The 16,544-nt window shown below is 36.6% G+C and overlaps 1 protein-coding gene across 1 annotated transcript in view; it reads right to left on the bottom strand.

Moving 5' to 3' along the window:
• Positions 1-2,449: 2,449 nt before the first annotated feature.
• Positions 2,450-16,544, bottom strand: part of CENPF (centromere protein F) — a 49,361-nt gene continuing 35,266 nt past the window's right edge. The window contains exons 13-20 of the mRNA XM_049833604.1: positions 13,986-16,286; positions 13,274-13,426; positions 12,024-12,200; positions 11,108-11,269; positions 9,284-9,470; positions 8,178-8,654; positions 5,354-5,547; positions 2,450-2,830 (exon numbers count right to left, since the gene is read on the bottom strand). Of these exons, the coding sequence (XP_049689561.1) occupies positions 2,621-2,830; positions 5,354-5,547; positions 8,178-8,654; positions 9,284-9,470; positions 11,108-11,269; positions 12,024-12,200; positions 13,274-13,426; positions 13,986-16,286 (3,861 nt within the window). The 3' untranslated portion in view covers positions 2,450-2,620. The remainder of the gene's footprint in view (positions 2,831-5,353; positions 5,548-8,177; positions 8,655-9,283; positions 9,471-11,107; positions 11,270-12,023; positions 12,201-13,273; positions 13,427-13,985; positions 16,287-16,544) is intronic.

The raw sequence follows: 16,544 nt of genomic DNA, 5'->3' as shown, positions 1-16,544 counted from the left end.
GAATATTAAGTCCTATTTTCAAGTGATTTAGGTATTAATCTAAGGAACTTAAGATCTTTAGAAAATCTTAACCTATACTAGCTCATATGCTAAGAAGCTAAGATTAGCTAGTACTACAATATGTACTAGTTACTGAAAAATAACAGGCATTGTAATCTTTCAAAACACAAATTTTTCACACTTAAAGAAATCTAAAGGCTCATAAAATACAAACATGGCCAAGTAGGAAAATATGTACTTACTAAAGCCTCAAACCTTTTTTTTAGTGATGATATTTACTTACTTTGTTATAACATAGTAGTTTAAATTTGTCTGGTTAAGATTAGACAGCTTTCTAAAGATAGATGGTTTTTTCCACACTCTTCTCCAAGTGGGACACTTTTCAAGGCATTAGATTAAAATAGAAAACAATGATTGGGATAAATAAAACATACCAGTTTTGTTTTGATTTTTTTCCTATTGTCCGCTACCAACACATTTTCACACCCATGCTTCTAACTCAAGAGAGTTATTTTTTTAAAAAAATTGCTACAGTTCCACACATGATCCCTAAATAATTTGAAGATACAAAACCTTATCTGAAATAATTTAACTTTTAGGAGCAGCTTTGTTGGTATACTGACAGAAGATGAGGCAATCAAAATGCATCCTTTAAGATGAGCCTCTTCCAGTGTCCCTGGAAGATGCCTTTAGGCATAGTGCCACAAAAGATTGTTTTAATTACCTACTACTTAAGTTAACAAATAACTAGAGACATTTAAGAAAAAGCCACAGGATCTACTGATCAGACCCCAACCATAGGTATATCTAGTTACTGAAGAATATCTTGTATACAAAGTTTTTGTTCGTTTGAGCTATATGGAATATTTTGGTTTGTCATATTCTATTAGACTTATTTGATACAAATGCTGAATTTCTTTAAAGGTTTTTCAGTTAGACTGATGAGTAGATTATTTGTTCTCAAAAACTGCATTCTAACAGACAAATCTGTAAGCAAGACAGAATAATGGTGTATATGTACATGTAAATAGAGAAATACACTCTGCTTTGTAAAACTAAACTTCAAGTAGAATCTTACCTTTGTATCATTAGAGAAGCACTTGTTAAACTTTCAAAGTTCAACTTGGAATAAAAGTATTGTCGTTTATTTTAAGATAAGGAATCTGTTTCAAGGAGTAAAAAACATTATTACCCACTTTTGTTGAAAGGAGAAACAACATCCTTCTGATAAAAGAATAATGTGAAAATACCTCTCTGCTGTGCAACTTGGAGTCTTAGGGCACTACTGCTCATGCACAGGAACTTGATTTTCCTAATACCTGGCCTGGGTAGGCAAGCATAAGCAATATGAATTATTGGAAAGTCATTTCTGTTCAGTTGGATAATGACCGATTTAATTGATGTCACCCTTTTGCGCAGAATTGCTCTGCCCAACTGAGCAAGCCCAATTAGACATTTTAAATCCACAAGTGCAAGCTTGTTGTGATGAGCTTATTTGTAATGAATCATTCTGAATTCAAGTGCACTGTCATGAACTAGAGTTATTTTTCTTATATTGATGATACCAGAACCTTAAATGCTATTTCCAGGTGAGTTACCTTCTTTTGGGATCTCAAATAGGATTTTTCTTGAATGAAAAGGGGCTAACTCAGGGTATTCTACGCAGATATTTCTTGACACCTGACCATTTCTCCAACACATCCACTCTCATTACATCAGGCACAAGTCTGCAATGGCTTTCATATAAAGTGACGCATTTGAGGCCAAGCATTGTCAGGGTGAAGGGCGACCTACAGAGAATCAGCAGACAGCCATTATCAGTAAGAGCACGCACAGTTTCTTGTTATGGTGTTCCTTCTGGCCAGGTATGTAGTGCCCACCCCCGCTTGCTGAGGATTAACTGACTGGCCAAGGGCCATTTTGCAGAGGTGAAGATTAACGTTGTAAGACCTTCAGCTATGGTCAAAGCCAGTGCACACTGAGAAGTACAAAGAGATGGATTGGCAGGTGCTTAGTTTCAGGGAAAACAAACAGTCCTCTCTGGGCTTGTTCAGATCAGGTCTCATCGCCCTTTGCACAATGTTATTCCATATGGAAGAAGGCATACTGAGACACAGTGCACTGGACCCATGTACTGGATGTATCTTATATCTGGTTTTATATTTGGTTTTGCACTTACAAAAGAAGTCACTGCTTCATTTTGAATCATCCAATAGTGTTTGCCTCATTTTTTCCTGGAACCTAAAATTTTTAGAGACACTTAGGATACTTTAGTTTCCATTTGTAAATCAACCTTTGGTACACAGAAAAAATGGCAACAATGAACTACATGGCAACATGTAGTCCACTTTTTCCATGGTTTAATTTTTGAACATATTTATGAAGAATTATTTACAGAAAATTCTACAGAAGATCAATTATATCTGTTCCTTCATTATCATTCCACACGTTTGAGTGACTATTGGTATTAGTAAATATTCAGGAACAAGCTCTGCAGAACCCATATATCGTTAATCACCGGAAAAGAGAAAATGGTGCCCTCCATATAGTTCTGATATTTATTTCACAAACTGGTTTTTGATTGTCAGTTATTCTGAGTTGTGATTAAGTCCACACAGATTTACTGCACCTTACAATTTTCTTTTTGCTCATCTTGCTCAGGTAGTCCTTGTTCATTTAGAGAATTTTTGGCTTTGTTCATCATACCACTCTCCCTAGTATTATCAGAGACAGTTTTTGTGGATTGCTTATACAGGGAAAGTGGTGACCTTGAAGTAGATTTCATTGGTGGAAAAGCCGTTACTGCTTGGGACTGCTGTTCGCCATTTACCTGTAACACAAACAAAAATGTCCTATTTTACTGGTAACGGAAAACCATATTAACTTTCTGCAGTGGGTCAAAGACTCACTGCAAAAGACCAAATATTGGGAATTTGCAAAAAACACATACATACATATTGAAAATGGAAAAAATATTTTGAAGACATTTATCACTTTGAATATACAATACAGTGAGACTTGATATCAGTCGTTTTGGTGTGGTATAAAATGGATTATCTGCTACACAGCTGGCAAGCTATTTGCTAGGAGCAGAAAAAAAGCCAAACCAGGAAGAGACAGTACTTTTAATCTGTTTACTAAGGTACCAGGTATTGTGTACTGTTTCATTTTTCCTGTACATATTCTGCAAACATAAAACATAGTTGTCACTTTTTTTGCTGACATCTGGACAGAAACCACTGCTTTCACATTTTAACTGAGGTGCAAAGCACTCAATTTAAATTCTACATTAAATTCACATAGGAAAGTAAATACATTTGCATGTGAATATGACAGAGCACATTTTAAACACCTTGAGAAATTTGCAACAGTTTAAAACCGGGTGTCTGAAATGAAGTACATATAAGCACCTGTCAAAGAGAAGCAAACAAGGCTTATTTCACTTGTAAAATAAGACTCACCATTTACTGTATTAATATAAAGCATGAAACAATACGTTTTGGTGGTTTCAACAAACAATGAAATGATATTATGAGCAATTCCTCCAGAAATTCCCAGATGTACATCATCTTGAAATAAAACAAACATATATCCAGCAACAATCAAGAGAGAAGGGCACAAATTCCTGGAACTGATGACTCCTGTACATTTACACTTGGGGGAAAAAACAACCCTGAAATCTTAATTTTACAGTTGAAAGTAAGGAGTAGCCTGCCCTTAGACCTAGACAATACAAGCTTAGACAGAGAGAAGGACTGTCTGGGAATTCGCCTCCCCAGTTGAATTAAAAACAATTTATTACTGATTACTTGTTATCTTCTGTAACCTTGACTATGGTCAGCTACAACAAGCTTATACCATGCTGGCACGTGATTACTACGCAACTTTCTGCAGCCAAGGCTTCCCTTCTTTTTTGCACTACTGAGTTTCTTTACAAGCAACACCCTTCACATGTTTCTAAAGTTACAGGAAAACATACATAAATGAGTGTAAATAAAATTTATTAGCATCACTTAATGAAATAGTAATAAAACACAGACCTCCACGCAATGACTGTAAGCAGCAGCAATTTTTGGCAAGTAGGGTAATTAACCCTTGAAACAACATACACGAATTCAGTGGATTCACTCTCACTTCAAAATACAGATTTCCTATTGCTATAGCTCATAACAAATTATGGCTCTAATCTGACTCATCTACCCAATGGTGTTTTCTGGCCTCAAAACCGATACATTCACTAAACTATGTAGCTCTTGCCTTTACTTACTTTTGGTATCTTGCCAACATACTTTGTGCTAACACAAAAGAACTGCATTTAAAAAAAAACAAAAACCATCCCCCCGCCAAAACCCCCCAACAAACCACAAAAGTTGTACTCTTGCTTTACGGCTTTACTTCTGGCTGTGTGGCAGACTCCACTGATTGCCAAGAGAATGCTTTTGTGTAACCTGGCAAACTGGAAGAATTTTTATCTACTGGCATATTTCTATGTAGCCTTCATGTAAAGAATATCAATATATAATAAATATTCTCTTATTGCTCAGCTTGAGATAGCATAGTTAAAAACTTTGGAGGAGATTTCAGGCAACAAAAGGTTTATTTCTGTCCTAAAGCTGGAACAATTTTCTATAATCTGCAAAGCACTTGCATCAGTTTAGAAAGAACGCCTTATTCTGATGTACTGTGAAACATTCAGCAGTGTGTTGTATTACTGAAAACACATGCAAAGTTAATGTAAACTTCAGTTATCAAACTTGTTTTAATAAAAATCAGCTTTCAAAACCTAACTCTGTAGTATTTATTTGTTTTGATAACCTTAAAATCTGGTAAGCACTAACATTAAAGTCTAGTTTCTTTACCTTCTAAATGATCCTTATTTACGTGTTTAATAGCCTCTCAAATATCTGTAGTTATTTTATAGCATCTCTAATCTGGAATTCCAAGAAAAGTTATTAGCAGAAGAATTTAAGCCTCAACTCAGACTCCCAGTGGTTAATTCTTTTGCTGATTACTTTTTCTGAAACCTGAGAAACCACAGTATGAAGAATATCTGCTCTTTAATATCTATTATAAGAAACTGAAAATATACCTATGTTTAATTGACGTTTCTCAGTGGGTTTCCCTGTGAAATCACAAATTACATCACAGGAACAATTTGCAGATTGCTAGCATGGTCAAGACTTCTGTCACATTTTAGTGATTCAGTATTTACGATCTTATCTTCACTGTATTGCTGAGAAATATAAAGAATGAGGATATGTCCGCAAACATACTTGGCAAGATGAATACATTTAGTGAACATGTTTGTTTTCCCCATGGCTTTAATACCCAGATGATTTTTTTTTTAAGTTACCTTTTGTGGTTTGCTGCCACCAGCTGTTGAACAGGAGCGCTCACCGAGATTATCTGGTCTGCATTTTTGTACATCTTGTGTAGGCAAAGGCAATTTCTCACTTCGGGAAGCCAGATGGGGACTGGTTCTTAGATTTAGGGTTGTTCTACGTAAAATGTAAGGGCTAACCTTTCCAGTGGGAATATCAGCAAACCCTGAAAAATAAACAGCTTGTATTAAAAAAAGCTAAATGAGTTACACTTTCTTAAATGTATCTTCTCTTTTTTCCAAAATGAGGATAAAAATAACTGATTAAGATAAATAATTTGTTCTATTGAAGAAAATGGATCAAAAATATTGCTGAACAGATGTTGTGTATTCCAAAATTCATATGCAAGCTCTGGAAACCACAGACAACCTACAACAGTAATGCTATAGCAAAGTTTTTCAAACAAATGTTTCATCATCTTCTTTACAGTTACATTATTATCTGGAGCATAATTTCAGTCTGAAAACATGTACTGGTTTTGCTAGAATTCAATCAGAACACAATAACACGATATTATATTCTTGATTTTTCATGTTTTACTCTGCACAGAACTATAGAGTTAGAGATTGCCTATTATTTCTTGTTCCAGTTTTGGCTGGGATAGAGGTAATTTTCTTTGTAGTAGCTGGTATAGTGTTATGTCTTGGATTCAGTATGAGAAGAATGTTGATAACACACTGATGTTTTCAGTTGTTGCTAAGTAGTGTTTAGAATAAGTCAAGGATTCTTCAGCTTCTCATGCCCAGCCAGCAAGAAGGCTGGAGGGGCACAAGAAGTTGGGAGGGGACACAGCCAGGACAGCTGACCCAAACTGGACAATAGGGTATTCCATACTATGTGATGTCATGCCCAATATATAAACTGGGGGGAGTTGGCCAGGTGGGGGGGCGCAGATCACTGCTTGCGAACTAGCTGGGCATCGGTCAGCAAGTGGTGAGCAGTTGCATTGTGCATCACTTGTTTTGCATATTCCAATTCTTTTATTATTATTATTATCATTGTTATTTTTCTAATTATTATTTTCATTACTATTTTCTTCCTTTCTGTCCCATTAAACTGTTCTTATCTCAACCCAAGAGTTTTACTACTCCACCCCCCCCCCCCCCTTCTCTCTCCTATCCCATTGGAGGGGGGGGAAGTGAACGAGCAGCCGCGTGGTGCTTAGTGGCTGGCTGGGGTTAAATCACAACATCTCTCTATTTAGCCTAGAAGTCAACATTAACTGGCACATATGTCCTCAGGACAGGTGTATTTCCAGAAAAATAATAATGCTTGTAAGAAAGTGGAATGCAAATAATGTGTAGACTTAGAAATCCTGACTTCTGGGAGTGATCACTGAAGTTGAGGCAATTCAGTATCTCTATGACTTGTCGTTTAATGATTACAATTGCATCTATTATAAAGGGTTACTTAATAGGTAGTTGAACGTACAACGTATTTTTCAAGCCCGGATTTGTGCAATCTTCTTAGTTACTTTCTACTACACTGAATCCTTCTATGAAATATCAGGCTACCTAATTTCTTTGCATTCATAGTAGAACAAAACTGAACTGCCATGAAGATGGTAATATATTACTACTGCGTGCAAGACAGTTTCAACTCTGGGAATTTTAATCTATTCAATGTATTGCCAACTATAGAGTGGGCAAGCATAACACACTTTCAATTACTGGTATCGAAAGAACTAAAAGCACACAAATAAGCAAACACTTGGGGAAAACACCTCGGCTTCCCTCCAGACACCTTTGCTCCCCAGTTTCTGGTCTCCAATTGCCTCGCTGCATGCTACACTGAGGTGACAGGAGTGCAGGAGATGGGGGTTAGGTCCGGCTCCTTGTTTTTAACTCAGTTGCTCAGGCATGGAGGAACCCACTGGCTATAGTCCCTCTAGGGTCATACCTCCTGCTCCGTGTCCTCTCAGCCTGCCCTGGGCCACCCCCCAGCTCCTGCCCCTGCCCCTGCTCAGGCCACCACCACCCCCCTCAGCCCCATGCCCTGGTCAGTCATACTTGCCTTCAGCATTACACCCGTACCTCCAGCCCCGGCATTGTTTTTCCTTCATCTCAGCATTTGCCACCCCTTCTTACTCAACGTTTCCACAGAGACATGACAAACACTTCTGACTGGTTCCGTTTTGGCATACGGTTTTGTCCTTTGGAGCATGGGGCAGCCCTAACCTCCTTCCTCAGAGTACCCCTGCAGCCCTCGCCACCAGCCACTTGCCAGTCAGACCCTGCATAGCTATTAACAGCCTCTTTGACCTCATGAGGAGTAATACCAAAGGAACAGTGAGGCTATGGAAGAAGCTAACACGACTCCACCACAGCACAGTACTCTAGCACTCCAATCTTGTGGCCTTTAAGATTAGATTCACCCCACATCTATTCTCTTGTAAGTTTCAGTGAATGGTTCAAATAATGCTTTTAAATTACTAGAGCAAGTCTTCTGTCAGCAAAACGTTGTTGCTGTACATGTCATATGCTTAGCCTCTAACACATGCATCGTGAGGAACTACATAGTTGTGATTGCCAGGACCATTTAACTCTTAGCAGAATGGTAATTAGAAAACCAACATAAATGTATTACGCTGGTCTAACACCACAGCTCCACAAACACTAACTTGGCACTAACTGACACATCTCCCATCGACTACTTTCACCTTCCATCAGTGTCACCAAAAATGTTTGCATAGTCACCTACTCACCCAGAGTAAAACTAATACAGCAAAACAAAAGAGAAAAAAACCCTACCTGCTATTCTCAGAGAATGTTTGCCTTTATAAAACATTTTAAGTACCTTTTTTCACTACTTCTGGAAGCCCATCTGGCTTACCGTCTGTGTTCTCCTGATCAAACAGATTTTGACAGATATCAACCTTCCTGGTTTTTTTGGATAAAGTCTCTGGCACAGGGGATCTTGGTTCTCCATTATCTTTCCTGTTGTCTTCATATCTCTGCCTTTTACTTGAAAGCTTAGTAGTATCTTCATCTGACCTCATGTCTTTGACAGACTGATTGCTCACTGGTAATAAGTTATCCAAATTCAGCAAAGGAGTGCTGACAGCATCACTTGTTGGCTGTTTCAGCTGAGCACTCAACAAATTGACTTGTGTTTTTAGCATCTCATTTGCTTCCTCTAGTTTATAATATTTAACAATTAGAGAACAATATTTCTCCAAGTTCTCATTTGCTTCTCTGGTTTTCACTTCCATAGATTCCTGTAATTCTTCCAGTTTTAACTTAATTTCTTCCGTAACGGCATTCTCATCAGCACCTTTCAAAGCAAAATATCATTATTCATATAACTGACATAAAAAAATGCATATACAGGAATTTATGATTAATTAAAAGATGCGTGACCGTTGCATTATACATAATCTCTAACTGTGCAACTATAAAAAAATAAGCGACAGCATATAACAAAATCAGTAATATGTTAGACATAATGTATTTACTAAATAGAGAACAAACATGCAAAATTTGAAAAGAATCCTTGACCAGTGCATGGGCAAACATTTTCCCTGTCATTTTGTAACTTATGAAAGAACAAATCATGAGAATCAGAGGGGAAAGCTGGCTGGAAAATGATAAAAGAACTTATACACAAACTTTAGTTATTAAGAAAAAACACTCCCCTTCTTTCTTAAGTCACTTTTAACCACAAAAACATAATATTTAAAATATATATTCAGAATCCAGAGTTGCCTCTGATACTTTAAGAGAAAGAAGATGAACTAGTTTTTCAAAATGTTTGATGCATTTGCAGTTGTGTTTTTTTTTTTACTAGTTAAGAATCATGCTCTGTATTAGAGCTGCATATGCAATGGACATTTTAGGGAAAAAAAGTTTTACAAACTAATGCACTGCAAAGAAAGCATTAAGACTGAATGTAAATTCAGTTACCTTCTTTCTTATACTTTGACATACTTAGATTTTTCTTCTTTAACAGATCGTCACGTTCAACTAGTTGTTTCTGCAACATTTCCTTTTCCTGTTCCATCTGCTTACAGGATTTCATCCACAGCTGCACTTTACTGTGGGCAAATTCATTTTCCTTCTTCAGTTGAACTATAATGTTAATATTATCAGCCTACAAAATGAGAAATGTAGTTATTACACCAGAAACATAATTCTTCCATTTAAACATTACAATATCAAATGGAAGCTCAACTGTTATGCAATATTAGCTGTGGAACATGGTTGTAATGTATACTTGTTTGCTTGTTTCCGTACAACCTCATTATAGCAGCTCTTTTACTGCAGGAAACATGAAAGTCCTCTTACTAGATGGGTACATACAGGTGATTAACTCAATAGAAAAACAAGAATTGAAATACCAATAAGGGAGACTTATTCTCCTCAGCTATACCAACAAATTATGAATGTTATTACTGATGTCAAAACTAGCACCCTACCTATGAGAAGGCTGTATGAACTCTGAGGCAGTAGTCCTTTTTCCACCTGTTATCACTTCATTGACGTGGCACAAGAAAGCGCTCCCTTCCAGGTAACAGATTTCAAACCAATACTCTAAATTTTAAAGTGCTCTCTCCCAGTCTGAGTCACCTTTATTCTTCTTTTTGTCCCTAATGCATCTTATTACCACAGAGGCAACATAATCCAAGCCTGCTTTGCACTCTAATTTCCAGCTCAAAAATACTATTCTGAACAGCAGAAGATCACTCCTTTCCACCCATTTCCACTCTCCTGGGCTGCTCCCTGCTCATCTGGTCTGGTACCAACTCATGTGCAAATACCACTCAGTGAGCACAGCTGGAAGCCTTGTAGGCTACATTTGTACTACCACGGGTACTTTTTCTGTCACTGGCACATATCCTATAGTAATATATCATTGGACTGCTGGTATTAAACAAATTAACACCACAGTGGAGGACCCTATGGAATAAAGAACTGTTGAGCAAGATGAATGGATTGCAATTCAGTGTTTACTTGCAAGTAAATTGAATTGACTATGTTTCTTCAAGGATGCATTTAGAGATACTCATTCCCGAAGTGGGGGTACAGAGATGGAGCCAGCAATCAATTGCAGACAGAAACAGCACACACACACAGGGAAAAAAAAAAAGTAGATGAGAAAAATGCAGGGGAAATTAATACAGAAATTCAGTTATATGGACAGTTAAACTTCACCTGTGCTACTAGAAAGCAAACCAAGCATATCTAGAACTGTTCTCAGCTGTAGTTGTTCACAGTATGTGAAGCTCATATCACCACTGAGAACAGTTCTGTTGTATAGAGAATTACACTAGTTAATAACTGTAATGAGAATTCTACATAAAATGGAATTGATAAACTCTCAAGAATCAAGAGCAATGTATCAAGACTAATGCTTAAGACAGAACATGGTATCTTTTATCGTCAAAGTAATTCACGAACAGAAAATAGAGGCACTGCAAAGTCTCTTTGAGTGTATTCTAACCACGTTATAACCCAGTTGCAATGTTCAGTGTATACAATAGACTGCTGTGTTTAGTATCACATAAACCAATTTTAGGTGATCTCAGTGTGGCGTACGTAACAGAATTTTTCTAATGTAGATCAATAATAACAATGTTTCCTCTGCTCTATATTCTCATTAGTGAAACAAAGGCTGTATCAAAGTCAAGCCAAAGCTCTGGAGCACCAGTTCCCAACCCTACATTCATTTTACTACACAGTGCCTTGGGTCTCACATAGTTGACAATGCTAGCATATTTTTTTTCTTACCTTAGTTTTTAGGAGTTCTCCTAGGCTTTGATTAGCTTCTTTAAGGGAATTACTTAGTTCTTCTTTATTTGACTTCAAATGCTCAATTTCCAATTTTTGTGAGCTGATAAAGTGCTCCAGCAAATTCATCTTATCTTGACAGGCCTCAATTTCTACTTCATTCTAAAGAAAGAAAATGTGCCTAATTACTAGGATACTAAAAAGGACATTGAGTCGTATTTTAAAGATGTACTTAAGAGCATATCACAGCCCACGGGAATGCCACAGCAAATTTGCTTGGTATGTTTCGAGGAGTTTAAAACTGAAAGAGCAATTTGTGTCAAGTATATATTTTGAATACCAGAATCTTGTGTCTAAGAACTCTGCCATTAGAAAGCCCTTATATTTTACTATAAATTGCTCTGAAATTTACTTTATATTCACAAGAATGAAAATTATTAAAAAATAATTATAGTAAATTATTTGCCTGTGTCCTACTGGCCTCAAGTACATATTCATAGACAGATATTTCTGCAGAAAAGATAATGGGTCTTTGTATACAGCATGGATCACATGCATTTCCAACAAATTTGCCATTACATCCTAAAATGGTTAATCTTTCTTCCCCATTCCTACCAAAACAACCATTTCCTGGACTAAAACATACTGTTGCTTTCCCTTTTTTCAAATGCGTAGCCCTAGATAAATTATATGTACACTTAACACTTACTCAGTTCTGGGGTAAATTCAGCTTTCACTGCTTGCTATATGGCAGAAAGTTAATTTAACACTTACTGCGTTCCAAGGTAAGTATATACAGTTTGGAAATATTGTTAGCAAAGACAATTTCTTTTGCAATAGAATCAGCAACATTTTGTAAAATACATAGAATTTAATTAAAAACTCATAGCACCATCCTTCCCATTTTCTGTTTTACCTTTTGTTTTGCTTCTGTCAGAGCATCCTGATGCTCTTTCTCTGCTTGACGTATTCTCTCTTTGTATTCTGCTATTTCTTTTTTAATTTCAATTTCTTTTTCTTGTAGTTCTTTTTGGACCATCTCCAAACTCTTAGTCAGTTCATTTTTTTCTGACACAGTTAGGTGCAACTGAATCTGTAAAAAGTAACAGCACTTTCTTTAGTATTTAGAATTTTCTCAATGAAGAAACAGTCGACCCATTAAACTATTTGACTTTACATCTGAAAAGGCTTTGAATTTCCAAAACCAACTTGATAAGAAAAAAGTATTTAACAGTGGCTAAACACACTGTAATCAAAGAATGGAACATCTGAATACAAAAGGCAGGGTAGGAGGCCAAGGACGGTCTTCTAAAAAGAAACATTGTGATCTGAGGGGTACGCCAAGTGCAAGTTTGCCAACACCGTTAAATCAAGCAGCACTGCCAAAATCAAAGCTTAAACTCTCCAAACATTGTTCCCTCTGAGAGTGACCTGAGAGGCTAAGGGCCACTTCCGTCACCTTCTTTAAGATGAAAACTTTCTAAGCATTTTTATTTTGGTCCATTTTTATAACTGTACTTTTTGGACAGCTGGCCTGTATTTCCGTACAGGATTTCTGAAAGTTGCAGAAATCTCTTTTCCCACTCAAAATCCTCAACGCCACAACATAAACAAGCCCCTGGGTGTAAAATTTTGCAATTAATGTTAGTAGGTCAGAAGACTGCTGAAGCTGGTTTAAAGACATAATATTGTTCACAAATAAGACCTACAGCCGTCTAGATGGTAAAACAGCCTCTAAGAAAAATATGAACAAATTAAATACTCTAAAACTGTTTCTTCCTTGACTTTGTCCTGAAAGTACTTTAACACTACTGAAACACTGAAAGTAGTTTAGTTTTAAAACAAACCTGAGAAATGTTACCTTTTTTAATCTAACATCCTTGGTGTGATGATTGAATGCCTGTAGTTGAGACAATTTCTTGGCACTGAAAGATTTCTAGATACTCACCTGTGGCCTTTATGCCAAGAAAACACAGTTTCAATAGAAGGAAGAGGGAAAAACTACTAACTAATCATTCTATCTCAGAAGAGAGCATTACATTTTTTGAAATTTGGAAGAACCTCTGATACTGTACATGAGCACAGCTCCTTGACCAGCCTCCACGCATTTATTGTACTTGAGCATCTGGCCTTGAACACAGAAATACTACACACAGAGTAACTAACTTTGTTCTTTTCTGAGTGTTCTTGCATAAGTTGTATTTCTTCAGCGAGCTTGTTTCTTTCTGTGGTAAATTCTTCTTGTAATTTGGAAATCTTCTGTTCAGTATCACTTAGCTTGACTTGCAGCTCAGTATGACTTTCAGTCAGTTCATTTACCTGAAATTAAATTTTCCAGAATTATTTTGAATACATGTGTCATGACCTCCAAAGAATGTTCAAGGGACACATGCAACAAGCAATTTATAAGACGGGTTATTTTATTCCCATAGCTGGTCCAGCTCCAAGCAAGAGTCACAACAGGCTGACACTGTTTTCACATGGCAAGTGTCCAATTGTTGTTTCACTTTCTTTTGAGCTCCCAAAGTACTTATTCTTGATATAAAAACTCACTCACCCAGTACTAATTTTTTTCCCCTCTTTTTCTTCTAGAGGAAAGGGGAAACTATGCTGCATTATTTGATTAAACTTCTACGCCTACTTTCAAGCAACCTTCCCATTCATCCCACACAAAACAATGTCGTGCTCTCCAGCTCTGTAACTTCAATGCAAACTCATGATTGCATTGAAAACATAATTTTAAAAATAGGATGCTTACTGTAAAAGTCTGAGGTTGAAGTTATTTTAAGATATAATTTATTAAGGAAGTGGTAAGCCCAGAGGACACTTTATCCTCATTCCTAAAAAGGCAACTCTACCCTCATGGAAATGGTGTTACCTTTTTACATAAAGTGCTCTTTTCACAAAGTGTAGATTCCAGTTCCTTCTCAAGATCCTTATAAGACACTTTTAGAACATTCAGGATATCCGGAAAGGTTTCATTATCAGAAAAATGTTCCTCCTTCAACTTCAACTCAGCAATCAAATTCCACAGCTTTTTTTTTTCCTGGTGCCAACATTCATGCTCATGCTGCATGTGTGTCAATTGTAAAGACAGCTCCTCTGTTTCTTTCACCTGCTTTTGAAGAGTATTGTTTTCCTGCACCTTTTCATCGAGTTTTTGTTTATAATCCATCAATTCTTGAACAAGTATTTCCCTCGTTTGATCCAATTTGATATTTTCATTTTTTACTTCCTGACATTCCTGTAATAGTATCGTTTTTTCTTGCTCAAGACAAGCCACCTGATTAATCAAGACTAGCTCTTTTGCTTTAGCATCTGCTTCCTCTTTGCAAGAAAACTCTAACTTCTCACTTATACTTTTGAGCTCAGACTTCAGCAATACCACAGTATTTTCAAACTCATCCTTGATTTGCATCTTTTCTTCCTCCTTTTCTTCTAACAGTTTTGCTGTAGTCAAATTCGAAGACTCTAGTTCAAAGATTCTTTCTTGCTTTTCTTTTAAATCTTTAGCCAAACACTCTTTTTGTGAGGTGAGGACATCAATTTGTAAGTTAAAACATTTCAGCTTTTCAGTCATCTCTTCCATCTCCATTGTTAAAGTTTCTGCCTCTGCTTTAGCAGCCTCTGACTGAATAATTGCATCTTCCAGATTTTTCTCTGACATCTCCAATTCTCTTTCAAGCCTCTCTATTTTATCCAGAAGAGAGTCAGCTTTCTGTTCACTCTCTTTCAGCTTTTCAGCAATGTGGTGTTTTTTCTTCTCATCAGATTCGATTTTTACTTTCAGCTTCTCAATTCCATATCGCATTTGTTCTACTTCTTTCTGTGCTGAGCTGAGTCTAGCAGCAAGTTCACCTTTTTCCATTAACAAGCCTTCCAAAGATCTGGAAAGTTTCGAATTTTCCATTTCTGACAAACTTAATTTATTCTGCATCATTTCCAACTGTCTTACAATCAGCTTTTTCTCTGTCTTCAATTCTGCTGCTTCGTTTTGGAGTTTTCCTTTTTCTAAGGTGAAAGACTCAGCTTCATTTTCCAAACTTTGCAGCTTCTGCAGAAGATCATCTTTTTCATTTGATAATTGATTTACATCAGATTTTGCAGTCTCAATCAGGTTTGTTTGTGTCCTCGCTTCACCCTCTAACCTTCTAATATATTCAGTAGAATCCACCTTAGTTGACTCTAGCTCTTTTAATTTCTCTTGTAGCTTCTGATACTTCTGATCCAGTTCTTTTTTATTTTCAGATAAAATACTCAGTTCTTGGCCAATATGGTTTCTCTCAGCTATGACTGAAACAAGGTGTTCTTGAACGCTAGAAATAGTTTTCAGGTTAACTTCCCTCTCCCTTTCTAACTGCTGACATTTTACCTGAAGCATTTTAATATCATGTTCTGTGAACAAGGCATGGTTCTCCATATTAACTTGCTCAGATTTTGGACTCGTCTGTTCATTTTCAGCTGCAAGAAATTGTTCATGAAAATCTCTATTGGTCATTTCTACATCATCCAATGTGTCTGCTGCATTAGACAATCTAACTTTATATATCTCCAGCTCAGGCTTTATGTTCTCAGGTTCTTTTTCTAATGAGACTACTCTAAGAGATAACTGCTGCTTATTGACAGAGACTGATTCCATTTTTTCCTTTTTGTCACAGTTTTCCTCCTTAACAACTACACTAGCTGCCTCTAGTTCTGCAAAAGCTGAGCTCTTCGGAGTTAGTTGTACATCCTGAAAGTTTAGGTCTGAGTTTAATTGCTCAACTTTCATTAGTAAATCAACATATTTATGGCTTTCTTCTGTCTCATAAATCAGCTTCGAATTTTCAGCAGTCTGTTGTTTTGCCTCCTTCTGAAGAGTTTTGGTGGTTATTTGATTTTCATAGAAATTCCCTGGACTCAAAAACGTACTACTGTTGGAAAACGACAATGTACTGGCATGGTCTGAAGGGATGGTTATTTTTCCTGATATACTTCTACATTCATGTTCTCCAGAAATCTTCTCAGTATAATCTTCCATTAATCTTGCTTCAGCGGTCTCAGTTACATTTTCACACACAGAGATATCTCCTACAGGCATTTTCTCAACAGGGATTAGTTTAGGTTTATTGCTTTTCAGTGCTGCGTTTTCAATAGGCACTCCCAATTGATAAGGACTATTGTTTTCTTGTTCGGTGTTCTGCAAGGGTTAAGAATCAATCCATTAAAAAAAGGAAAAGGAAAAAAATATATACAAGAAAAAACCAAGGTGAGTTTTAAAAGTTCTTAAGCTAGTAAAGTGCCTCCTCTTATGTGAAATAAATAGATAGCAACCTTCTCTACTTCAGAATCTGCTTTCTTATGGAAAGGATTTACCCTTATTTATACACACATGCATCTTTGTCCAAAAGGTTTTAAAGATACTGAGGGAGAAATTTCAGCCAAATTTACTGAAAGA

This window comes from Accipiter gentilis, chromosome 30, assembly GCF_929443795.1.
Source record: "Accipiter gentilis chromosome 30, bAccGen1.1, whole genome shotgun sequence".
NCBI lineage: Eukaryota > Metazoa > Chordata > Aves > Accipitriformes > Accipitridae > Astur > Astur gentilis.
This window is presented reverse-complemented; position numbering and strand designations above follow the sequence as displayed.